We start from the raw sequence: 25,742 nt of genomic DNA on the forward strand, positions 1-25,742 counted from the left end.
ACTGAACTTCATTACTACACAAATATATTTCCTGGAAAAGACAAAAGTTGCTTCATAATTTTGATGGTTTCCAACATACATTTCCTGTGTAGTTTATAACGGCCCTGACGTTTTGTAATTTGCTTAATTAATCTGATGTAGTTTTAAGGCATTAGATCAACAAGTGCTTACAAAATCCAATCAGCTAATGACCATGTAATAAAATAAGGTGACCACTAGTTTGAGTTACACCATCACGGAAAAAACTCACCTCTAAAAACGTAAAACAAAAACTACGAGAGGCGGCGCATAAAAAAAGAAATGTCTTTATTGAAATCAGACGTGTTAATATTGAAGAAATAATGCAAATGATCATTTCAGTCAGTAAATGCAGTATACAAAGAGCCCTGAAGATACACGATTTTTTTTTCAATACAATCTTTTACTTGAATGAGTTCAAAATGATCTCAAGCACATCAGATGCCATGCCACAAAGCTCGCTAATATCTGCCACGGTGCTCCCCACCCTGCAATGACGTCATAAACCTACAACCCTAAGAAGATGCTAAAGAAACGAGGGCCTGTATTACAATAAATAACATACTGAGAAACTGCCCTGCAGTTGCAATAAGACCGGTGAACATTAAAACTACATTTTAAGTAGGTTGCAGTAAAGGTTTCTTTGGTTGAAAAGGTATAAAAATGTATGAATTGTTAAAAAAAGCCAACATAAATGACCCTGCTACCACCCTTTTTGTTTACTGCGTGATGTATTTCATACCACCTTCTCCTTATGGATTAATATTGTGCTGCATTTATATATATATAGAAAAAACATTTCTGTTTACTTTCATAAGCCATCTGTCACTAGCTCACTTTCAGCATCACTAAAGTTTGATAAGCACTTACAATCACCACCTACTCTACAACACTGTTACTGTACAAACAGTCCCAGTTGAATCTATGGTCTTTTTTTTTTAATTGTTTTGTATTTTTTATTATAAAGGTTTTGACATCAGATTGATCAATTTTGCTGTCCAGCAACAAGACACAGCGCTCAGAAAAATATCCGAGCTTCTGGCCTGGAAGATTTTTTCACTACGACTTTCGGTTTTCTACAAAATTAGTTCAGATATGAGAGTGGCTTGCAAAAGCATGACCTGCCTTTGAACTTCTAGCATTTTATCATGTTACAACAACAAATTTTTATTACATTTTATAAGCGCTCTACAAGTATTGCATGGCTGTGGAGTAGCAAATGCATCAGAGATATCTGATGTGAATTCAGTTCTCGTCTCTCTGATCCCATAAAATGAAACCTAGAAGTGTTAGCAGTTTGCCACCATGTGGAAGAAGGTGCTCTGGCCAGCTGAAACCAGAGTTGACTTCATGTAACCCCGATGTGCAAAACTAACACTGCACATGATGTAGATGACAAGATCAATTGAGCAAAGTAAAGAGCAAAATCTATTTGAGACAGCAAAACATTTAAGAGGTGGGTTGTGTACTCTCTGTCTCCCATGGACACATTAAACACATTTCCACTGTGAAACACTGCGGTGGCAGCGTTATGCTGAGGATCACCTTCCAGGAGGAAAAATGAATGTCAACAGCTGCTCTGTTGTCTGTCCAGCTTGAGAGACGAGTGCATTTCAGACAGAAGATATGGACGATAGTAGAGAAATAACCCAAGTAGACTTGCAGCCGCAACTGCAGAAAAAGAACATTTTCAGTTTCACAATTACGCATTCCCAATGAAACACATCTAAGGCAATTCTTTAGTTGTAACATGACAAGATGAACAAGCTCAAGTGTTAAGAATACTTCTGCAAAGCTCTGTATTTGCATGACGTTCTCCTTGTCATTACAGCCTCGGCGGAGGCCGGGATGGAGGGGGTCCGAGGGGCCCGGGCGGAGCACGGGTCGGGGGCGGGCCGGGCGGGAGTCGTGTCACAGGAGGGGGCGCGCGGGACGGAGGCGCTGTGAGCGAGGATGGAGCAGTGCGCGGCCCTCTTGACGGGGGCTTCGTACGGGGGACGGAGTTGGAGACTAAAGGTTGCTCCTCAACTGGGGGAGGAGGAGGAGGAGGAGCAGGAGAGTGAGGCATTCGGGGAGGAGCCGGGCGATCATCATCTCTGACCCGCTGGAAGCGAATACAACGACCCTGCAGAGCGAGGAGACAAGGTTTAGTCACAACTGCTTTTATGCAGAATAATGAATCAAATAGTGGCTCTCTTGATAAATACCATGCTTATAAAATGAGACCAATTAAACCAATTTTTTTTCACACATCGAGTATTTATCCTAATCAAATTAACTAATACACCAACAAATCTCTTAAAGGTGGAAGAGGGAATGTAAAAAAATAAAAAATAAAAACATGGAATAACAAATACTTAGTTTCACCATTTTATAATTATATTCATTCTAATCAAGATAAAGATTATATGTCCTAATTAGGAAAAATAAAGTTTACAAAGAACCAGAGGGATTTCATTGTCTCAAGGTATCAGTCAGAAGAAGGGCAGAAATCATTTATCTATATTCCACACCACAATAAACAATTAGAATAAATTAAAAAAGGCAAAGAGACTGAAGGAACGTCCAACAAGGATGTGTTGTGTTTTCAATGTGACAAAAATTTCCTGTGTAGTAAAGGAGTAGAGTCGCGAGAAAAAAATCTTTTCTCAGAGAAAACATGCAGTCCTGACTACAATCTATCAAAACGTTATGGGGTTTTGTATTCTTGTCTAGTGAGCCTTACTAAAATAACATTTTGTCCTTGGTTGAAACTCGGTGTTGGAAGCATTTACTTTTTCTGTTTTGTAGTCAAGAGACTCTGGAGCTCACTTTCTGAAAATGAAGCCAAGTGGTCCAGAATTAGAGAAAATGAAGCTTCATTTTAAAGTGCTGCTATATTTCCTGCAACCGCTAGGTGTCGCCTGCGTTTACATGTTTCCCAAGTCTCAAAGAGAACGTGATGGGGCTTCATTGGCAAACTGCTACTTTTCTGGACTGTTTTCTTTTTTTAAATTATTTTTGTAAGAAAGATTAAAATATGGAGTCTTAATACAAACTCTCCAAGTGTCAGGTAATGAATTAAAAATTAATTTCACTTTTAAACATCACACTAAGTGCATGTGACCCCAGTCAATATAGACATGTATTCATGAGAGGAAAATGCAAGGTTTGGAATGGCCTAGTCAAAGCAGGAGAACTTTATCTAAAGAGAACCTTGTGGGTTCATCTGAAGAAGGCTGTGAGCAAGAGATGTCACCATAGTCTGGTGGATTTGGAGAACTTTAACAAAGTAGAGTGGGATAATATTTTCAAGTGAAGATATGGTGAGCATAAGTTTAAAGGTGTGTAGAATTATTCAGCTCTGCCTTTTAATTCCCCGCCTCACAGATGTATAATTTTTCAATTCAATTGTACAGGATAAGGGTCACATTAAAAAAAGTGAAAATTTATTATGGTGTAATTTTTTTTCTTACATTGCAAAGCCCTGGCCTTTTAGCTGGAGATGTGAACACTTTCCAGAAACAGGGAAAAATAATTCCTTGTATAAACTTAGTGAGTTTTTTTAGATTCAACATGCGTTGCAGATAGACACAGGAGCGTCTGATGTCTGACGCCTCAGGGAGCACACAGAGAAGCTTCTGTTTTCCGTTCACACCTGCACCACAATAGCTGTGATCCCGGCTCTGACAAAGTGCTTTAGTCCTCCCTTTTTTCTTTCAGGAGAAACCGCCACTGCAATTTGGACTCTTTAGATACCAAACAGAAAGCATGTTATGTCTCTTATGTGCTTGATTCGAAGCCATATAAAGAGAGGGATCTATATTTCTTCATACCAGTGTTGAGCATAATTTACAAGTCTTGGAGAAAGGGATGAGTCTCTCATTGTCCCCATTGATGGGTTTTTATCTCTCCTCGCTCAGTCGCTGAGTGAAAGATGGAGGGTGGAGTCTCTGAGTGGCAGACCCTTGGTGGTCTGATTATAACACCTTATTAAGCAGAGAGGCCCTAAAGTCACACAGGGGCCATTAAGAGGACCCGGCAGCAGAAGCTTTGTGACTGAAGGGGGCCATTGTGGGTTCAAGCGTGTATATATGAGGGGTGGGTAATTGATTGAGGGCAGCTTAGTCGGGAGTGCCGGGGTGGACGGAGAGCCGGGCTCTTTGGGTGCTGTTGCTGGGCGGCCATGAAAAGCCAGTTTGTGAGCAGCAGCACAACAGGAGAGACAGCATATGGACACAATGAGAGGACAAGCTCATGAATATGAGGATGTTTATGTGTGTGTGCATGTGTGTGTGTGCGCGACTGTAAGCATGGTTCTACCACAGCATATGGTCTGAATGAAAGCTCGTGAATAAAAGAGACGGAGGATGGGTGGCGTGGAAGTGCATCTTCAGAGTATTTGGTGTGAAGCGTTTCGTCATGACGGTCAGTCTCCTTGTGTGACCCCCCCCGGGGACAGGGGTCATCGACCTGCAGCTCCACGGCAGCATGTGGCATTTTGGGCTCCTCACACGGTGACTCTAAATAATTTTGGTCACAAATTATGCAGCACAGAGGAGGGTTTTTTTTTTTTTTTTTCAAACGTGTTTTACAGTTAAATTAAGGAACTGTGTTTCTATTTTGACTTTTAGAACAATGAAAATTCAGCTTTTACGCAGATCCACCAGACAGACAAGTCTAATAAAATAAACTTGTAACATTTTCTCTGTTTGCCTTGGTTTAACAAATCCACAGCAGAATGAGCCTAATGGAACAAAAAAAAAAAAAAAAAACTTACTGAATTTTCAGGTTAGGATGCAAACTACACATGCTTTCCTTCATTTTCCTTAATCAAGCAATGTTTCCTCGAAATGCATGTGTTCATTTTGTTCTAATCAAACAAATTGTTTGCATTTTTAGCGTCAAACTAAACAGTCAACATGAAAAAAAAAAGTGAGGAGTTTCACATGATAAGAGCAAGGCGTTAACAGCAGGTCAGCATATTAACAGCTGCATGCAGACGCTTTGTAAATGTCTGGTGCATCTGAATGTTGTAAAAGTTGAATTTTCATTGTTCCAAAAGTCAAAATAGAAATACAGTTCCTTAATTTAACTGTAAAATACATATATATTTTTTTAATATAGTATATTAATTACATGTACAAGTACTGGACATTTAAGCTTGATCATTTGTTTTTGAGGGGCTTTGTTGCTCACTAGGACCGAAAGCAGAAATTGCTCTTTACATTGAAGAGGTTGCTGACTCTCGCCTTCGGCTGTAATATCTGTCACTGTGATTGTTTGTTTCGATCCTTGAACATCTGCTCAGAGACAAAAGCAAACCCTGACACACCTCAAGCATCCCCTTTACATTCATCTGCTCTCTATTTCCACTTCAAACCCCAAAGACTTTGTCCTTCTTACTAATGCAGACATACAGGGGAAATTGTTTGTGGATATTTACAAGTAACTGGTACACGCACACACACGGATATATGCACACACATTCAACCATCATAGTGAAGAGACAGTGGGGGACGAAACAGGAATGAGACACATACGAAGTGACAGCTCAGCCCATCAGGTCACACGACCTCACAGCTCACGCTTCACTCACATATGGAAACTGTTGCATGGGTGCTTGTATGATTCAATGTTTTTCTTTTTTTCTTTTTCTTTCAGGAAATGCATCTCTTATTCATCAGTTAGAAGCGTATGATAAGGTCTGAGGTTTTTTATGTGCAAAACCTTTTAAACGTTCAGAGAATGTTATCTGAATGTTCAGTTGTTTATATATATATATATATATATATATATATATATATATATATATATATATATATATATATATATATATAAAAAGGGATTTTTCTTATCCAAAGTCGCCACATGCATATTCATTTTGAATGATTGCTGCAACTTTGACGATTAGATGCAACCGACTGTCCATTGTCTCCATAAGCTCATTCAGAGAGAGGGGAGATTGCTGCAAAGTCATTGTTGTTGGACGCAATTCCTCAGAAATAAAACTTTCTTTTCTTTTCCACATGAATGCATGTTTTTGACTTCGCATCTATCAGAATGATTGAATTGAAATTGATTCTATATGTCTAGATTAAAACTGTGCCATAAAAAAGTGCCTTGAGATATTCTAAATATAAACTACCTGCTCTCTTTCAATACAGAGAAAATGTAAAAACCCTTAAATATTAACATACTTCCAAAAGACTTAACACTCTTTGATCCTTAGCATTTTGTGTGATTAACTCTAAAATATTGCACAATTGTGAGGAAGCCAGAACAGTCGTCACAGTTGTTAAAATGCTTGACTAATACAAGTCAGTAAAACGGTCATGTTCATTTTTATTTAGCTCCTTTTATGGTAACGACCCAAAAATAAATCAAGCGCAATTACATCCAGAAACCATCATTAACATAAATAGATTTAGCGATAAAACACATTAAAGTTTGTGTTTATAAAATGACCAGAGGCCTAAATGTTGTCAGAAACTGTAAAAAACAGATCATGTGACGGTGCTTAAACTCTTTTCTTAGGTTATAGCCTTATTTTTATTTTTTAAATATGTGATGTTTTGAAAAATGGGTTTCCTGAATACTCAGGATGATTTTGATTTTATCTGAAGAATTTTTTTGTAAGTGGAGAAAGCAAGAGGCGATGAAGATTTCGATGGCCATCAGCTCTGGGGACAAAAGAAGGCAATCCCGTCTGTCATTATATGCCCCGCGGTCTTCCAGCTCCCCGTCTGTTTATGTGACTAACAGGAAAACTAACACGCACACAAGCGCACACACCTACACACACACACACACACACCCGCGCACATTCATTAGTGAAAAAAAATGAAGTACAAACAGGAAGCGTGGCAGAAACTGGCAGTCCTCCGATGACCCTTTACAGACAAAGTGATTTAGTCAGTAATGAGTGGAGGAAGCAAACCAGATTCCTTCTCAGATGCGGTTTAACAAACCAGATATACTTTGCTGTCTTTTTTGAGCCATCAGTCTTCTGCAGAGACGTTTGACATTCACTCACATTCGATCTCGGATTTTAGATCAACTTTAATGCACCATGTCCTGCACCAGTTCTGCACAACTATCTCCCTTGGAACAAAAGTGGGCTTTCTGCATCCATTTTATTTCTGTCCAGCTTTTCATTTTCCCCACTTAATGGCGCGTGAAGGAAACTGGGTCCTTGCTGAATGGCTCTGTGAACCACACTCCCATAGAAAGTGACTGACAAAGACTCCAGAAACTTCGACGCTGACAGACACTTTTTGTTCTGCCATGTAAAAAAAAAAAGAAGAAAAAAAAGAGAGAACTCCAGCACAGGCAGAAGAGATAGAAGCACCAATGTTAACCAGTTTTACAGACTTTGCATACAGCAGACACACACTGACACACTCAGACAGGGTAAAGATGAATCATGCCATTCAAAAGCATAAATCAATAAGTGATATGTGAAGCGACAATGATGCCATTTACGACTGTGCAGATGTTTCGCCATGACAACCAGTATGATGGTGAAAACATGACTCCAGGGTTATGGGATGCCCTTCACGGGGTCAAGGTTGGAAAACAGAGAGCACTTTGCTCATTCTTCCCTCTGACACTTGGAGGAATGATAGAGATGGCACAATTTAGGACTCGCAAGTACAAGAGATGGCATCTAAAAAAGTAAATTCTGTTTCATACACAATCAATGTTTTGTCTTTTAGGAATAATGAACTTTTTTTTTTTTTTCACATTTTCTGACATAAAAACCACAAACTTCTGTGTAATTTATTGAGCTGTGTACATTTCAGTTCGGTCAGTTTATACTCATTCTTCTTTTACAAAAAAGCTTAAAATCAATCTGACTGCAAGAAGAGTATTTCTGAACCTCAATTATCAAATCTCACCACCGATTAGGAGGGCCATTCTAACACCTGGATATGTTTTAGTCTAACTTATTGCTCTGTAGCTCTTGTGGTATGTTCCCCTAACTGGTTTCTTCAGGATTTCATTCTGCTTTTTCCATTTTTTTTTCCATCACCTCTCAACCTGTGCTGCTGAAGTAAACACCCCTACCATGATTAACATTGAGAAAAAAGTATTTGGGGTCTTAGTTTTCCACCAAACACAAGGTGGGAACCTGTTTTCTTTTTTTTTTTTTTTTTGAAACCTTTACTGAAACCTTGTTATTTGGAGGGAATTTTAGGGGAAAGGCACAGAAAACAACCGAAGTCCTTGTGTGTGAACAATCGCAGCTTTGACAAGACGAGTGGTGTCAACGAGTCTAAGTGTGAATCTAAGAAGGAGTGGGAGGAAAATCTGAACTGACCTCTACATGTAATGTAGAAACAGTTGTTAAATGAGTAAGACATACAGATCGAACTGCATGGTCTGTTATTCACATCTGAGCAACAACAACAACAACAAAAATAATCCAGTCTCTACCATGTAACTTACAATTAAAAGACTCCTGGGTAGTTGTTACCAAAAGAATGAGCCTCTAGATTACACCAATTGTTAAATTACAGCTCAGTGTACAGCTCTGTGTGCTAAGCTGACTTTAAGAAGCGGGCTCACCTGATCTCCAGGCTGCGGTCTCATTAGAGATACTTGGTCATAACCTCTTCTGAACAGAGCCCACAGAGCATCTAGTTTCCCCTGGAAAGTAAAAACAAAAAAGTTACAAGGTAGATGGGGAAAAAGACGAAGTAAAAATGAACTATGTCTGTAGCTGCAACACACTGACCTTAATGGGTGAGTACCACTTCTTCTGCTGCGGGGGGCGGCGTGGAGGTTTCCTAGGCTTGGGTTCATAAGGCTCAAATTCCTGATCAGGCATCTTTACGATCGCGTTTTTAGGTTTGTCCAGCTTGGCGCCTTCCTCGGTCGACCCTTTTTCCCCCCATCGTACCTTCAATTTATAAGGAAAAACAACTCAAATACTCTGTGCGTAATGATGTTTTTAGTTAAAAAACAAAAAACAAAAAACAAAATCAAAGCGTTCAGTCTGAGTTTTACCTCCATACGCTTGATGCCACCAACTCCTCTTCCTCCATAGTATGAAGCGTCCACTGTGGGCCACTTCTTCCTGGGCATCCCATCATCCTCATCTGATTCCTTTGACAGAAAACATCATTATGATGCTTAAGTCATTTAGCTTGTACTAAGGTTGAATCATTTACACCACAAGTATTTATACTTCTTTCATTTTTCTTCATATTTTGTCTAATATAACCAACGTATTTAACTGTGATTTTATGTAGTAACCAATACAAAGCAGTATATTGAGAATAAATATATGAGTTGACTCTGTTTTCTGCTTAGGTGATTTCTGATGGATTCACTATTACAGGTGTAAGTGTAAAGGAGGCTAGGGTGAATACATATTTCAGATTTTTATCGTTTTCTTTCCAGTTCATAAGTATGTGTATTTTGGTCTTGTGAAATGTGCGAAAGCTGAAGAGATGTGATTATTTTCCAGGGCACTGTTCAAAGACTGCAACTTATGTTCTGCATACTTTAGAAAGCATCAGCAAAACAGAACAATTATTTTCTGGCATGTTGAAGGCACTGACTTACTGGCTCTGGAGGCGGAGGAGGTGGCGGTTCTTTGATTACCTGACGCAAAAAGGACACATAAATATGAGTTAGCCTGGGTGTAACTGGCCTAAAATGCTTTCAGAAATACCGATCGGGTATATTCGGCGCGATGAACTTTCTGAAACGCTCACACTTACCACAGTGCAGCAGAGAGGCCAGAACCACCACATCAGCAAAAGAGCCAAGAGCAGGAACACAACCAGCAGTGAAATCAGCACGATGGTGCCGTCAAACTACACAGAGGAATGTGCGACGATTAAACTCAGCTCACATGCACTATTTGCAAAACCAAAAAAAAAAGGGGAGGAGATGAAAAGTACTCACTGCCCCCTCTGATGACAAACAACAGAGGAAAGAGGGGAAGATAAGAGAAGCAGGAGAAAAATAACTTGGAAGAAAAATTGTTTAACTAAGGCAGAATGCCAAAGACAGATATGAACATGTGTTGCGCTTCCACGCAGGCTCTACTCACACATTCAGTCGTTGTGATGTGAACAGAGCTGGTGATGTAGGAGAGGCCTTCGTTCATGCTCACCTGCAGGTAGATCTCCCTAAGCAAACAAAACAAAGCAAAAAAAAAAAAAATCTCTGATCATCTCGCCTGAAAACACTCAAAGATGTCGGCATGTGTTAACACATTTATGGCTGTCGAGGCTCGCCTGGGGTGTCAAACGCATTCCTCTATCTAATGGAGTTGTACTTACTGCCATTTTAAGCACACAAATATGCTGACAAAACTCTCAGCTAAAGCAAATGGGGAGGTCAAAGAGCTCTCCACCCACAAAAAGAATCTCCACTCCTTGGACTAGACCCAAAGCTCTAATGTGGAAACCGCTGAAGGATAAACTTTCTTCTTACTCTCCAGAATCTACCGCTGCGTCGAGATAGGCAGGGTGGGGACAGGAGACCAGAGAAAAACAGGCAGTTTAAGATCCAAAACCATTCAGGGTTATAGATGTGAAGAGGAGATTGGACATTTACACAGCTTTACAAATGTATTTATGCCCCACTGATCTTTTTCACGTTTTATGAGTTAAAAACCACAACTTTCATTGTAATCATCGAGACTGTATGTGATACACTCACGCAAACTTGTGCGCAGTTGGCAAAAGAGAAGCAAATGTTTTTATTTTTTTTATTTTTCACAAACAGAAGCCTGCATGGCGGACATCTTAATTTAGCTCCGGGTGATGGTGTGATCAGGGTTTGCACACCGGCCACAGACTTTAACTTAGGTCCTGTAGGACCTGAACATCTTCTTCCGCATGTTTTCCCCCTACATTGCTAGTGGGAAACTGCCGAACGCTCGCTCTTATTCAGGAGTGTCAGTGTAAAGGGTTGAAATATCATTGCACGCCACACTTTCCAGATCTTATTTGCTCATTATTTTCCTCGCACGTCTTGCAGCAGGTCTCAACAGAATATTGTGCGGTTTGCGGCTGTAGGACGACAAAACGTGAAAAAGTCATGAACGCTTTGGCAAGGCGCTGTATCGTTATTACGATTTTAACGACAAACCAAAGAAGCAAACTGTTGGACTTGAGCATAAAACAGCTACTTGTTCTTATGGGAGGCAGGAACAACAGCAGGCATTGAGCTTTAGGTTAAAATCTGAGGAGGGGTTGACAACACGGAGGTCACTGCAGGGTGGTGGGTGGGAAGAAGAGAGGAAACAGAGCATGGGGGATGGTAGGGAAAAAAAAAAACCTTCTCCCATTCTTGATCCTCCCTTAAGAGAACCCATGCACACTTCTGCAGTGGGTGACCGCGGTCTGCAGCCATTGACTCGGGAGGATGGAACTGGAGGTGCAGGTGCCACTAATCTTTCTGTCTAATTATTCCCTCTGTTTTCTGGCTGGCCTCCGCATCACATGGTGGGCTTTCCTTTCAGGCAGGCAGCAGACATGATGCTATCAGCTCCACTCTGACAGAGAGATCTCAGTCCCTATCAATCATCAATGCGCCCACTGTATACATTTTTTGCCCTGTGCAAGTTTGTGTGGGCATATGGCGCAGGAGGAGCATGGTGAAGGTTGGGGGTGGAGGGTCTGCGTCCGGAAGGTTCCCAGTCAAAACAGATTTATGTGACAGCGACCTCAGAGACTTCATTACTTCGGTAGCTGGCGACGTTCCAACAAAAATCGGAAGCAAAAGTATTAAGACATTAGCGGGTGGTTTTAAAACGAGAAGGGTGACTTTAAACCTCTGCTATTAAAACATTTATTTTAATTTTTTTTATTAGTATAGCACAATAAAATGTGGTTTTAATGGCAGTGTTGGCACTATCCAGAGGTTTATGCCAGGAAATGTTTTCTTTTACGCAACATGGCTGGTTTTCCAGTGGAGTGACAAATTGGTTCTGATGTATTAATTTGGGTTTTAGTTGTGGGTCATTTCTTGGAAGGTGTGGTAAGGAGTGCTGATCTCTCCTGCTGGATTCATTACTGGTAGCTTTGCCAGTTACAGGGATACTGAGCTGTGTACGCACAAGGAATCAGCAACAGCAGATGGTGGTTTATGTAAAGGCTAAAAACCCATTTGTTCAGAGTTGCCTCCGATGAACAATAACTGGGACATAAAATAATTTTAGTCTGGATTGTAACTTTTCATTCCTCTTCTTTGTTTTGCCTCCGTACTCTCACACTTCGTTCTTTCTTTTTTATTGCGTTATGTTTTATCACGTAAAGCACACTGAATTGCCTTGCTGCTGAAACGTGCCACGCAAACAGACATGATAAGTTACTATTTTGTAGCAAAAATTGCAAAAACACACAACTGAATTTGGGCTTTAAAAATGCACATTGAAGATTTAAATAAACACGTGTTTGCGTAAATACAAATAAATGATGTAGTTAAATCCAGAAGCATTTTCCTTACGTTTAGGTAAGGAAAATGTTTTTGAATCGCCAGTTTCCTGCTCACTGGATGACATTTGTCTACGTCTCAAACTCATCAGCCAGATGTTGGCCATCTCTCCGGGCCCTTTGGCCAGTCACAGCTGACATCCTCTTTAGCAGCACTCAGGCAGCTAAGCTCTGCTGACTCTGCTCTGATGGGCCCTTTGTTTCCTGGATAGATGCTTCCTTAAGGCCTTACTGCAGTATTTAATGATGTTCTGCTCTGGTCTCAAAAAAAAGCAGCTCCATGTGGCACAAATGTCTTCAATCATATAAAACACCCTAAATGTCTGCTTGAGTTTTTTTCCAGTCTAAATGAAAGGTAAAAAAAAAAGAAAAAAAAACCTTTACTGCTACAGATTTGTAAATTTAACAGAACAATACGCAAATAAAAATGACTTTTTCCCGGCCCAGGAGAATAATTTCCCTATCATTTTTCGCTGGGGACAAACTCAAACTGTGGTAGACATCTGAGTGACAGAAACAAGACAGAGGATGACTGGGAGGTGTCTGAGGCTGCAGGCCCAAATGTATAATTATGTACCAGACTGCGGGCAGCCGTGAAGGGAAGGCTGCGGCTGCCCGGTCTGAGCTCCGCCAAAAGCAACGCTCCGTCTCCCCCGAAAGATAATGCTGTGATGAATTACTGGGAGCAAAGCTGGGAGCCCTCAGAGGGAACTTTTCCACTGCCTGCTGTCTTCGCTCACACTTTGTCACTCTGAGATTAAATGCATCAAACCTACAAACACATCCTCCGCGCGATTCTCTCAAGCAGGCTCTCATTAACTCGTGTTCCTGGGCTCTACTCCTGCCGTCCCCTTGTGATTGGTGTCTGGCTTCGTTAGCGGTGACAAACATTGATTGATCATCAGACACTCGGCGACTTTGGTCCTAATTTCTTCAAGGACAAAAGTCTTCTGAGTCCACACAAAACTTGCGGTGCAGCTGGTAAATATCAGGACCACAGAAAGAGAGCTTACCTCCCCACCTCCTCTATGACAGGAGCAGGACAAAGCAGGAACGTGTCCTCTATTCCAGTGGGTCTTTCATCTTCACAGGAAAGAAAAAAAAAAAAAGCAAAACCACTCAGTAATGTTTCTTTCTTGTGAAATGCAAAACATTTCAAAGCCCAACAGGCATCCAGATTTGAATAAGGAACAATATAAGCTTTGGTATCAGCACTTCTAAGGGTTTTCTCTGTAAACTCATTGCATCAGATTTTTGCCAAAATCTTTGGAAATTGCAAGGGGGCGAATACTTTTCCAGGGCACTGCATAAACTTAACTATTTTTATTTGTCACTACACTGTCCTGCTCCTCTGGCTGCACAAACACATCCTGCCATATGCAACCACATAGAAAATTTCAGTCCAACTTCAAAAGGCAAAACTTTTAAAGATCCCTTTTGCCCTGTATGAAAGTATACATCTGCTTAAATGTGTGTCCATGTGTGCAGAACTCACCCATACTATGCGTATCATTGAGTTTGAAGCTGCAGAGGACCTGGTTGATGTTTCTTGCATGGAGGAAACCATTGCCTCTAACGACCACTTGGAACCTCTCTGGGAAACAAACAGAAGGCAGACCAGCCGTCAGGAGAGATGGATAACATGTACATTTGTGGTAATGAGCGTATTTATATCTGAGATAGTCATAAAACATCAAGATTGTTCTCACATTCCGATTGCACAGAAAGTAAATCGTTCAGTGTGCAATTATGGCGAATCCTGACAGCCACTCCTTTCTCTGATGCGCTGAGCTAAAGCTGCAGAAAACCTGCACATGCTTCATTACTGTTTGTTTACATCTGTGTGCTTGTGCGTGCATGTGTGGAAAGCCCATGATATGCTCCGATGGTGCTAATGTTGAAAGGGCTGCTATTCACAAATATCCCAGACAGAGCAGCAGCCAGCAGGAGTATGTGCGTGTATTCATGTGTGTGTGTTTGTGTGTGTGTGTGTGTGTGTGTGTGTGTCTGACCTTTAGTCTCCCCAAGGCACTGTTAAAGTGCACTGACAGAAGCTTGCCAGCATATGCTGGAGTGTCTATGTGGCTGCTACTCAGCATATGTTAAAGAGCGAGGGGGGAACCGCTTTCCTAAAAACATGCCTGGAAGGCTGACAACCGCACTGTCAAAGTAGGTCTGACCTTACCTATGGCACCATGGCATACAGGCATGCACACATGTCTGTATGGAGGCAAATATGTGTCTATATTGTGTGTTTTTTTTTTAAGGAATATGTAAGCATTTATCCTCTGTAATTGCAAGCAGGAATGCGAGTGTGTCTCTCTGTGGTCTCTGCATGTGCGCTGAGGTTTCCTCCAGCGGTATCTTTGCTAATAGAAGTGAACATTTGCCACACCTTTATCATTTAAAGCTGCAGCGTGAAGATCACTGATAAAAAGATCACTGGGAGAGGGTGTATACGTGGCAGCCCTTCCTTAAAGGTCAGGCAAGCTGCTACGAAAACTATAACGCACGTTTATGCATAAAGAAGCACAGCTGACAGCAAAAAATCCCCCCCCAAAATGTAGACGAGTGAAGGACTGAATTGAGAGGTTCTTCAGAGAAAAAAGTGATGATGTTTGAGATTTATCAAAGCAGGGATATAAGGCAGCGGTACGACAGACTTTAGACCACCAAGTCACTGCAAAGACTGCACCTCAGTTTCAGAAGACGAGTCCGACCTCGACGAGATAAGACCCCCCTTAGGTCGCTTTTCTACTGTCCTGCAGTTGTGCACAGAGCTGACCTCATCATGCTGAATGGCTTAGCACATGTGTGCGCAAACTCAGTTGCAGATGTTCAATGATTTGCAGCATGTTAGTCACTGGTTGCCATTTCCAGCTGCAGTAAAATCTAAATGTGTTGACGTTTAGGCCACATGACTGTGCATCGCCTCCAAAACACAAAGATTATGTCATTTCGAGATATCTTCTAAAATAGATGTAATGTGTAATATCATATAGTGTAATACAATATAATACAATACTGTAACTAATCCATATACATATTATAAATTTGCAGCTTTTTATAATTATATGTATTAACATATTGGTGATCAGTGTATTTACATATAATTACATTTATATTTAATTGTGTTATTGGTTCATTTCAAATCACTGTTATACGTTTTCATTTTAACGTATGTTTTTACACTATAATTTTTTGTGTGAATGGTGCTTCCTGTATAATATAATATAATATAATATAATATAATATAATATAATATAATATAATATAATATAACATAATATAATATAATATAACATAATATAACATAATATAATATAATATAATATAATATAATATAATATAATATAATATAATATAATATAAGGGGTTAAGAGTAACAGTTTGGCTGATTTAGCAGTAATCATTCTCTCACACCATATTAACACTCTCTAGTGTGTCACTTAGCATACACAGAAACATACAATGTATTCATTAATCTAGCACAGCTGACTATTATTAAAACTACTAATGTTTAATGATTGCAAACATTTTTTGTTGTTGTTTCATTTATTTACGATTTTTTTCTTCATGCACATTCCTTCTCTTGACTAAACACATACCAATAACTTTTTTTTTTTTTAAATGCCAGACAATAGTCCAACTGAGCCCTTTCTGCAAACACTGGAAGACGACAGGCTGAAAGGTCAGCGCTGTCAGACACATGGTGGGCACACACTGGTGTTGCCCCGCTGACATGCACCACCCGCATGGCTCCGCTTTCCGCTGCCTGCCTGCCCTGGCGACCACAAGTCCCTTCACATCTACACCTGAACGCCTGACATGGATTTGATTGGTCTCAGTACGCGTCTCTGTGTTGACACACTTAATGCACATATGCATGCATGTCCTTTTGTCTGAGCACGTGTGTGCGTGTAGAAGACGTGGCACGACTTGTCTAAACGGTGGATCTTCAATCACGCTAGTGAGAAAGGACACTGAAAAGCGGGGAGGGGCATAAAAAGGAAGGGACAGCAGGGAGTTAAGGGTCAGACGTTAATGAAAGCAGCAATCTCTGCTGTCATGTTGGATCTCAGGCCGAACCCTCGCTTTCCTGTGTTTGTGTGTGTGTGTCATGTAAGGGGGAATCGGTGCTGTCACGTCAGATAGTGTGGCCCAGTGTTCACTGTCCGGTCTGATGGCCTGTTCGCAGGCAGCTCGGTCTGGTCACTTCACATCAACGTGAGGGACATGTGTTTACGTGCTTCAAGAGCCTCGTGTGTGAGCGTGTGCATGTGGCTGCTGCCGACTGCAAAGCATCCAACCGTGAGTGTTAGTTCAGAAGATGCGTCGACATGCTTGCATGGACGCAGAGGAGGAAGTCGACGGTGCCACAACATGCATGCAGAACGTCAGTATGTTTGCAAATGCAAATGCAAGGGATGTGGATGTAGGATTACAAACTAGTGACTGATTTCTGCTTGAAAGTAAATACTTAACAGTGGTACGTTTTCATGATGAGGCAGAAAATATTCTACTCTTCAATAGCAAGTCAGTAAGATCTGACTTTTTGGGACTTAGAAATAAATAAAAAAAACCTTTTATTCTAGTTGAGTAAACTTGCATCGAAACATAAGAGTTATCAACCTTTAATTTAATTATTGTTAGTCAATGTTAAGAATAAAAATGTTTTTTAAAAAGGAAAATGCTTAGAATATGTTAGTGATTCCCCATTTTACCATCTCATGCACCCTGAAAAGGTTCCTGGGTATTTCTTAAGATAAATTAGCCCACAGCATCACAGATTTCACATGATCATTTGTTGTACACCAAGCCCAGTCAGAATGCTTGTTGCCAAAAAGATGAATCTTAAGCTAATGTAGTCAGATCGTATAGATTGATTTGATGTCTCAGAAGAGCGGAGAAAAGTGCATGTTTATGTTTATGATGGCAGGATTTCTCCTAAACAATGAGATGCATGTTTCTTTTAATGGCTATAATGATCATTTGATGACTTTAAGACTTTCTACCTTCCCTTCAATCCTGCTCAATGTGTGTGTTGGTGAGAAAATGCTACCCAAGTAAAAAATGCACAATTTATGTTTCATAAACAGATATATTTCAGATATGGATTTCAGTGTTTTCTTATGCTACTCTTCTAAAAGAGATTTATTTCGAAACTTAAAATATATATATATATATATATATATATATATATATATATATATATATATATATATATATATATATATATATATATATATATATATATTTATTTTTTTGTTACAAATCTTTACCAAAGGTTGTGAACAAATCTGTCCAGTTCTGTAGACACTGAACTACAAACAGAGGCAAACAATGTGCATGTGGGTATAATCTCCATTAATTAGGCCATAATCAGGCTTTGGTCACTTGGTTTCTTAGTTCTCTTAGTTCACTGAACATTAGGAGATTCATCAATCTAGATGCTGAATATGTCTAGTGAGACATGCCCAGACTCAGAAACCAGAGACGGTAATTATATCTGGTAATAACAGAGTTTTTTCACTGTGTTTTACTTCTAAGGCAAGATATTTCTCCAGTCTCCTCCTCTAACATGCTTTTCTCATTCATCATATCCCATAATGCGAGGTAATCTCCATTAGCGGCCCTGGTAGCAGGCCCGCAGACGCACTCTCTTAAGTGAGTCCTAATAAGGTCATGTCAAAGCTCATCCATTGTGCCGAGCGCACATAAAGGATCTCTCTCAGCATTTCCTCCACTGGTTCTGGCTTCCTCAAGCATCATACAGGAAACAGCATCGCTGGAGAAGGAGTAGACAATAGAGCTCGAAACAATCTCAAAGGTCTGTTTAGCATACACAATGTGGCAAACTAAGCCAGAGATGCAGCCATGGTTAAAGATTTTTTTATTTTTTATTTTTGCACACATGCTGTGCTGGAGCGGCCATGCTAATTTCCTCTGGCTGTGAGTGACAATACGCTCCCTGTCACTCTGCGGTCATGAGCATCCATGCAATTACTTAACCTCATGTTCCACTAAAAAGGCTTTCGATGACTGACACAATTGCTCACCCCATCCCCTGTTTTAACCAAGACCCTCACGGCTCAGACCTCTTACCTCCCGCACACACACTGGATGGCTCGGCTGCCAGAATCTCAATGCAAGACTTCTTGATTATCTGAGAACCACAAAGGGGGGGGGGGTGAAATCACACGTGACATTTCGGGATGCAATATGCTTTAATGAGTCTTCCTGTGTGGGCGAGTTTTTTTCTATAACATAAATGTGGTGCTGCATGCGTGTGTCATACCGAGTCAATAATTCCTCTGAGGGCTTGGAAGCCTCCTGTTACTGGAAACACATGTTCCATGGTATCTGCAATAGTTGCAAGCTGCAAAAATATAGAAACAGGAAGCAAAACTGAGTAGAGGCTTTAACACATTTGCGACATTTTATTTCTATGTGCGTCTTACCTGGGTCTGGTTGAAGTCTTTGACTCCTACACAATAAACAATGGCTCCCAAAGACCTGGCTCTTTGTGCCTGCAAGGGTTGGTCGAACATTTGGTAAGATTTTAGTGTCTCTGCTTTTCTGCTCATCTAAAATGGCCTTAGAGATGTTAATATGTGAGCAAAATGAACTTTTAGGCTATTTCTCAAAGCTTTATTCAAGTCTCTCATAATAAAGATGACTTACTGACACTTTGAGCTGTTTTTGTGTCATTTTGTTCTGATACAAAACAACAAATAATTAAATCCTTTTAATTTCGAACAGTCCATGATTTATTGTCATACAATTAAATGCTGAATATCCATTTTGTCATAATTCTTCAAGCGAAACAATTATTCTGCCAGTCTTTTCAAGAGTGACGTATAAACAAATTCACCCACTGTGGGAGCTGAGGGTTTTTCAGCATAAATCCAAGTCATCACAACCTTCACTGTTCTGTTCCTGAGGCTCAGGTCTCGTTTTCTGGATGTTCAACAGCTTTGCTCCTTGCTTTTTCCTTCCCCAAACTTCCCTTAATAATTGATTTAGAGCCATAATGTGGAATTTTAGTAATTTCTTTAGTTTGTCATTAGTGGTTAGTAGATGTTGATTTTATGTAATTTTCTCTAGCTGCCTCTGTCAGATCAGGTCATAAATGAAATACTTCATTTCAGCCACTTCCACTCCCAGCAAGTAAGGAAACAACATTTAAATGGGAATTTCCTAAGTTTAAGCCACAAATTCAATCGATCAAAAGTTTTCTAGAGCAAAACTGATTTCAACTAGAGTGGTAATAATCCACAACAAGGCTGCATGCCATAGCGCATTTCTTCCCGCATTAAAACGCATGAACACACATTACCTCACGCTGTGCTGTGTCGTACTGCCTTTCCTTCAGTTCCCCATCTGTCAGAGCGATGATAACACTGGCAGTCCCTACAGAAAACATGGAGCGTAATATGTTTGTTTTTGCTATTATATTTAATTGTGGTTAAAAAACAAACAAACAACAAAAAACATTTCAGATGGAGCTTACCTCGGTTCTCATGGTAAATCTGTGCATTAGCCTGTAATAGCAAAAAGCAGGTATCAGTCAATATTCCATTAAAATGGTTTCACACAGTAAAATGGTCACATATTAATATTTCTGCTAATCCCAGGAGATGCAAGGAGATCATGACATTCAATTAGAGATTAATAAAAAGAATTTAATGCGCACATAAATGTGTGCCAGTTTTTCTTGTGTAAAATTAACAATGAGTGACTGGAGGAAATATTATTATTTTAGCATAAGGGCGTTAAAAGTTTAACAGGAGAAAAAAACATATTGTGAGGAAAAAATCATGCTAGTCAAGGTAACTGTCTATATAATAATAATAATAATAATAATAATAATAATAATAATAAAAACTTTTAAAAAATGCATAGTTCCCAATTGTGAATTCTAGCATAGTAATTATGACTGCAGACATAACCCTGCACACCTAAGTGTTCAAACCACAGGGAGTTAACCTCTGCCTGCAAACCGTCCAACTTGTTTTATTTTGAGACTTTTCCAAACTTTGCTTTATGATGTCATCATTTAACATTTTCGCTTACTTTCTCAACTGTCCTAAGTGAAAAAAAGTAACTGTCACTACCAATTACTATAAAGTGAGCTGTAAAAGAAGGGGTTGTTAAAAAGACAGGCGGTAAAATGAAGTGCTTTGGACACACATACACAGGCAAAACAGCAGTTTGCAATTTTTTTTCAGATTCAGGCAATTCAGCTAAACCTTTGTTTGACTGAATAATATAAATCATTGCGCCACAGGGGAGGCATTTAGTACACAAAAACAGAATTAGTCATACCATCTCCAGGCCGAGGTTCATGCATGTGTCTCCTCCAGGAATAACATCGTTCAGAGCCCTCAAGCCTTCGGTTATGGCCTCCCTGAGGAGTAAAAAACAAACATCCAGATTAAAAACACCCTAAACAAACTGAGGGGGAGTTCTCATTAAAATAAATAGAACAGAGTAGGTAGAGTCAACAGAATGTTTTTGAGTCAGGTAGAACCTAGCGTTTGGATGGATGGATGGATGGACAGACGGATGGACGGATGGACGGACGGGCAGACGGGCAGACGGATGGACAGATGGACAGATGGATGGACAAAACACTGAGTGTGTTACCTGTTCTCGGTCAGCTCCATGATGATTTTTCCTTGTGTGGAGAAGACGATGAAGGACATCCTCAGCATGGGGCTGCAGGCACAAAGTTGTTCCACTTCAGCTTTCAGTAAAAACAATAACAAAACATCCGACAATTTATATGCGTCGTCGTCCATTTTACCTGATAAACTTCTCTGCTAGGTGCTTCACAAAGGAGTAAATCTCGTTCCAGTGATGCTTCACGCTGCCAGATCTGAAAATCAGCAATTTTCCCAGTTAAAAAAAACAAACTATGAATCCATGTATACATAGCAGTGTTAATATTGTCCTTAGAAAACACGCAGATGCATCCCACATGCTTCAGAATAAAAGTCACCCCTCTCTCTGCCGAAGTCAACCCTCTGATGATTTAGTAACATTCCTTCAGTTTGGACTGCAACCCGTCATCTGTGAGCTGCTGGTTAGTCTGCTGCATGATGCCATAAACGGAACCGTCTCTTTTAAGCCCGTCTCACAGTGCTGCTAATGGGAGCTAATTGCTGCTGGGCCACAGGGTTGAGGTTAGACAGGGACAGATGCAGCAGTCTGCCTCTAAACAGGGACCGCGTAGCAAGCAGCTGGCCTCTGTTCGTGTTCGAGTGACAGTGTGTGTGCGTGTGTGTGTGACTGTGAGGGGGAACAGATGGTCCCACTATGCACGGCCAGCCCAACAACAGGTTGGGTGTCCGTCCGCTAGAGTAAAAAAGGCTTTGACATGAACAACAGAGGGAACCATAACTAACACTCAGCAGGGGGGAGATGTCTGAATGTGTGTTGCAGGAAGTAACATCAAAGCCCTTTAACAGCAAATCTGCATGAGTTTTAGAGGGTCATAAGTAAAATGAAACACAGAGCCTGTTGGGTTCAAGTGGGACTGTTTGTATCCTCTATATAAATGTAGACTTCTCTCTCAGTTTACCATCTTCTGTGGAAGTATCTGATAAACAGAAAAGCAGCAGGAGGAGCTTCCTGCTTGATCCCTATCTTATTGAGAAACTTTGTGCACTAAAGCTCAACAGAAACTCTGCGTCATTTCACTGTGTTTGTGAAAAGGATCGCATAAAGTTAAAACGGTCTAGCTGATGTTCTTTTTAGCAAAATAAGACCTAAGCACATTTTTCGACCTACGTGCGTGCAACAGTAACGTGCAGAAACGGCTAAAGCGAAAGAACTTCATATTATTAATGTTCTATAATTTGTAAAGTCAGAACATGGTAAATGAATATTGCTGCAGTTTATTGTTTGACTTTTAAGTCAATACAAGACAAAACATAAAGACAATATTTTGAGATGGGGGGAAAAAAAACAACAACTTACAAACATGTTAGCCGCTGATTAACTCGAACACAAGTATGTAAAAATGCAGCTGAAACCAGAGTGTTATACACACTGTTTAAAAAGACTTTTTTTTTTCCTCACTGTGAGACTAAACATTTCCTGTCAGCCTTGATTACCCAAATAATTTTGCAGCTCTTAAACAGCAGAACAGTGAGAGGGAGAAATCTTTTTAACTTATTGTTTTAATTCATGTCTTTTCTTGATATTTGGTTTCATTTCCATTAAATTACATGACTTGGGCCAAACATGTTGGGTATCCTTCCACAAGCTTCTCACAGCAATTTGCTGGACTTTTGGCCTCTTTCTCCAGACAGAGCTGGTGTAACTGAGCCAGGTTTGTCAAGCTGCCTCACTCGCTCACGCCTTTTCTGCTTTCTGTGGGAATGAGACCACGGCTTTGCAATGGCCACTCCTAAATAATGACTCTGTTGTCCTTAATACACCTTCTAACTAACTTGGCTGTGTGCGAAGGGTTATTATCCCTTTGGAAGATCCATTGGTGGTTTAACTTCCTGGCTGATGTTATTTCTGAGATGTTGCTTCAATATTTCCACATAATGTTCTTCCCTCAAGCCATCTAATTTGTGAAGTAACCGTTCCTTCCTGAAGCAAAACATCCCCATGACAAGTAGAGGTGCACTGATTGCAGTTTTCTGGCCGATCGCCAATTACCAATCTTTAAAAAGCCAATACCTGTTTTTTTTTGCCTGAAATGTTGTAAATATAGAAAGATAGTCGCTGCGTTGGTAACGGTAGTGTGACTAACATGCAGATATGATCTAGTGGGTTTATCTACCAGTCAAACTTCTCTCATATTAGAGCAGAAGAGGACGGTGGTTGAGTTTTGGACCCTCGCAGAAGTAGATAAGATCAGAGGATATGATCAGTTTCACATGTAGGTATCGGTCGATCACCGATCTCCCATAATTAAGGAAATTTGCACCGATAAATCAGTGCACCCCCAATTCTGAGGCTTTCAAGCTCCACGTTTTTTCCTGTACCTAAATACTTAAACTTTAGTTTAATTACATCACAGGACATATTTTCCAAAAAATAAACGTATCTATCTCAAAGTATGTTTTCTAACTACAAAGTTGGCTTTTTAAGTTGCTGTTGAAGTAATGGCCTTCTTTTTGCTGGGTAGACTTTCTGCCCATATCCAAATGACACTCTCTGGTATACCAGCTTCAACCAGCCTCCTTACAAGGTCTTTTACTTTGGCTTCGGGGTTGTTATGCATATTTCTCACCAAAACACGCTCATCCTGGGGACACAGAGCCGGTGTTCTTCCTGAACGGTATGCCGGCTGGACTTCCCTGCTATGTCTATACTCTTAATTATTTGAACAGATGAATGTGGTGCATTCAGCCATCTGGAAACTGTAAAGGATGAACCAGACTGGTGGAGATTCACAATTCCTCTTCTTGATATTTCATTGATTTCTATTTATTTTTCAATAACGTCAGAGGAGAAAGCCCTGTTGTCTTAAAATACATTCATAGGTTTGAATCCATTTAGCTCAAAGGTTGTGAATTACTCTATCCATACTTCCTGAAGTCATGACATTAATTAACCTAAAAAAAGGAACACTGTTTTTTTTTTATCTTGTTAAACATCAGATAGTTGGGAAAATCTGATTATTTGAGTTTTAAACAATGCATGTAAATATTTGGTTTCAAACTATATATGAAAATTTGACGTCACTTTTTTTCAATGTTGTTGAATTCAATGTAAAAAAATGTAATAATAATAAAAGACTGGGTTACTTCTACAGCTAAAATCAAAACTTTAACAAAAACAAAGTTATCGTCATTTTATTTCGGTAGATTTATTTTTAGGTTCTGAAGACCAGACATGACAATGCTTCCCCCTTTAAAGAAGAACATAAATCTGTTTGAGACCTCTACACAACAGACAGTCATTATTACTGAATTTGTGAAGACCCAGACTGGGAGGACAAAAAAAAAAAAACCCTGTAGCCTGGTTTGAAGTGAGGATCAGACATGGCTTTAAGAAGGTGGCGCTCATGGTAATTTAGTTTTTCTGTTGCTTGCAGTTATGAGCTCATAACCCTGTCACACAGCCAAAGTCAAACATGAGGGACAGACAAACACCGATGAGGTGATGTCTAAAACCTAGATGCACATTTGCTGTTTTCAGCTTTGCTCTGCACTCTGCCACGGAAATATTAGATTGGGTCACTGGGTGGCATTTAAGATCCGCAGAGCGCGGAAACGAGACAGTCCTATCTCGGAGGAAAGATCAGCGGCTTCCTGAAGGCCTGACGAAGCTTGCAGCTCCAGAGGCTTGGCCATGCATGATGTGCCGCACTCCCGAGGCTCCGACTAAACTTTTTGAAGCAAAGGGTAAAGACTGAACAGTGGCAGACAGATGGCGAGGTGGACATCTGAAAGATCGCCCAACGTGTCTAAACCCGACCTAAATGTCACTCAGTTTGTCAACTTCACAGCTCATGGGGCGGTTCCACTGAGGACACTGGAAGACGGGCATTCTTTCTCAAGCTTATGCTCGCAAGTCTTGGATTACGTGCAGCGTCGTCTCAAACTCAATCTTTACTCCATTAAAGACTTGTTGTAATTTTCATCTTCTAGTCAGATTGAGCAAACAATTCGATTGTGGTGTTGGGTGTTTGTTTTCATTTTTATTTTTTTACCTCTGCTAAGACAGCATGTTTTGAAAAGCCATAATTTCAGTACATTTGGCTCATGATGTGCATAAGCAGCAATTTTATTTTGGTGCACTCACCAAAAAAAAAAAAAAAAAATTTGTAGCAATTAAAAAAAAAAAATCAAACTAATTCAGGGCTACGAGATGAAAAGTTTGATGTTCCTGTGTGAAAAATTTATCGTGGTCTCAGTAGAGATTGCAGCATTTTCTCGATGGCCTATTTGGCACCAAACTCTCAGTGCCTCAAGATGACCAAGATCCTTTTCTACAAGCCACATCACCACATTTCTGCCAACATCCACTTTGAGTTTTGATGATAAAACTGAGCTTGTTAGGATATTTAGCATGCCATCACATATGAGACAAAGACTTGGAAGAAACGTTGGAAACAATAACAACTGCAGGGTTGATTTTGCTGGGAATTTTTTCAGTGTGTGGTTTTGTCTTGACCTTGTTGCAAAAGCATTTTTGCTGCGCTACAGTAAGGTTACTCCTAATGGTGTGTGAGGTTAAAAAAAACAACAAGATAATATTGTTCTTGGAGAATCACTAGCCGTGCTCAGAATATATCTCCCTCCCCTTCCTTTATTTTTT

General features: G+C 40.1%; 1 protein-coding gene across 1 annotated transcript in view; it reads right to left on the reverse strand.

Annotated features, from left to right (window-relative positions):
* Positions 1-289: 289 nt before the first annotated feature.
* The window catches only part of antxr1d (ANTXR cell adhesion molecule 1d), a 28,334-nt gene continuing 2,881 nt past the window's right edge, over positions 290-25,742 (reverse strand). Inside the window, exons 2-18 of the mRNA XM_088013515.1 lie at positions 21,265-21,336; positions 21,105-21,176; positions 20,784-20,865; positions 19,969-19,999; positions 19,795-19,868; positions 18,917-18,985; positions 18,754-18,834; positions 18,561-18,621; positions 13,951-14,049; positions 13,469-13,538; positions 10,064-10,142; positions 9,729-9,824; positions 9,571-9,609; positions 9,010-9,108; positions 8,738-8,902; positions 8,569-8,649; positions 290-2,143 (exon numbers count right to left, since the gene is read on the reverse strand). Coding sequence (XP_087869641.1) covers positions 1,844-2,143; positions 8,569-8,649; positions 8,738-8,902; positions 9,010-9,108; positions 9,571-9,609; positions 9,729-9,824; positions 10,064-10,142; positions 13,469-13,538; positions 13,951-14,049; positions 18,561-18,621; positions 18,754-18,834; positions 18,917-18,985; positions 19,795-19,868; positions 19,969-19,999; positions 20,784-20,865; positions 21,105-21,176; positions 21,265-21,336 — 1,570 coding nt within the window. The 3' untranslated portion in view covers positions 290-1,843. The remainder of the gene's footprint in view (positions 2,144-8,568; positions 8,650-8,737; positions 8,903-9,009; positions 9,109-9,570; positions 9,610-9,728; positions 9,825-10,063; positions 10,143-13,468; positions 13,539-13,950; positions 14,050-18,560; positions 18,622-18,753; positions 18,835-18,916; positions 18,986-19,794; positions 19,869-19,968; positions 20,000-20,783; positions 20,866-21,104; positions 21,177-21,264; positions 21,337-25,742) is intronic.

This window comes from Poecilia mexicana, unplaced genomic scaffold, assembly GCF_051168715.1.
Source record: "Poecilia mexicana isolate PSO_F unplaced genomic scaffold, ASM5116871v1 scaffold_15, whole genome shotgun sequence".
Taxonomy (NCBI): Eukaryota; Metazoa; Chordata; class Actinopteri; order Cyprinodontiformes; family Poeciliidae; genus Poecilia; species Poecilia mexicana.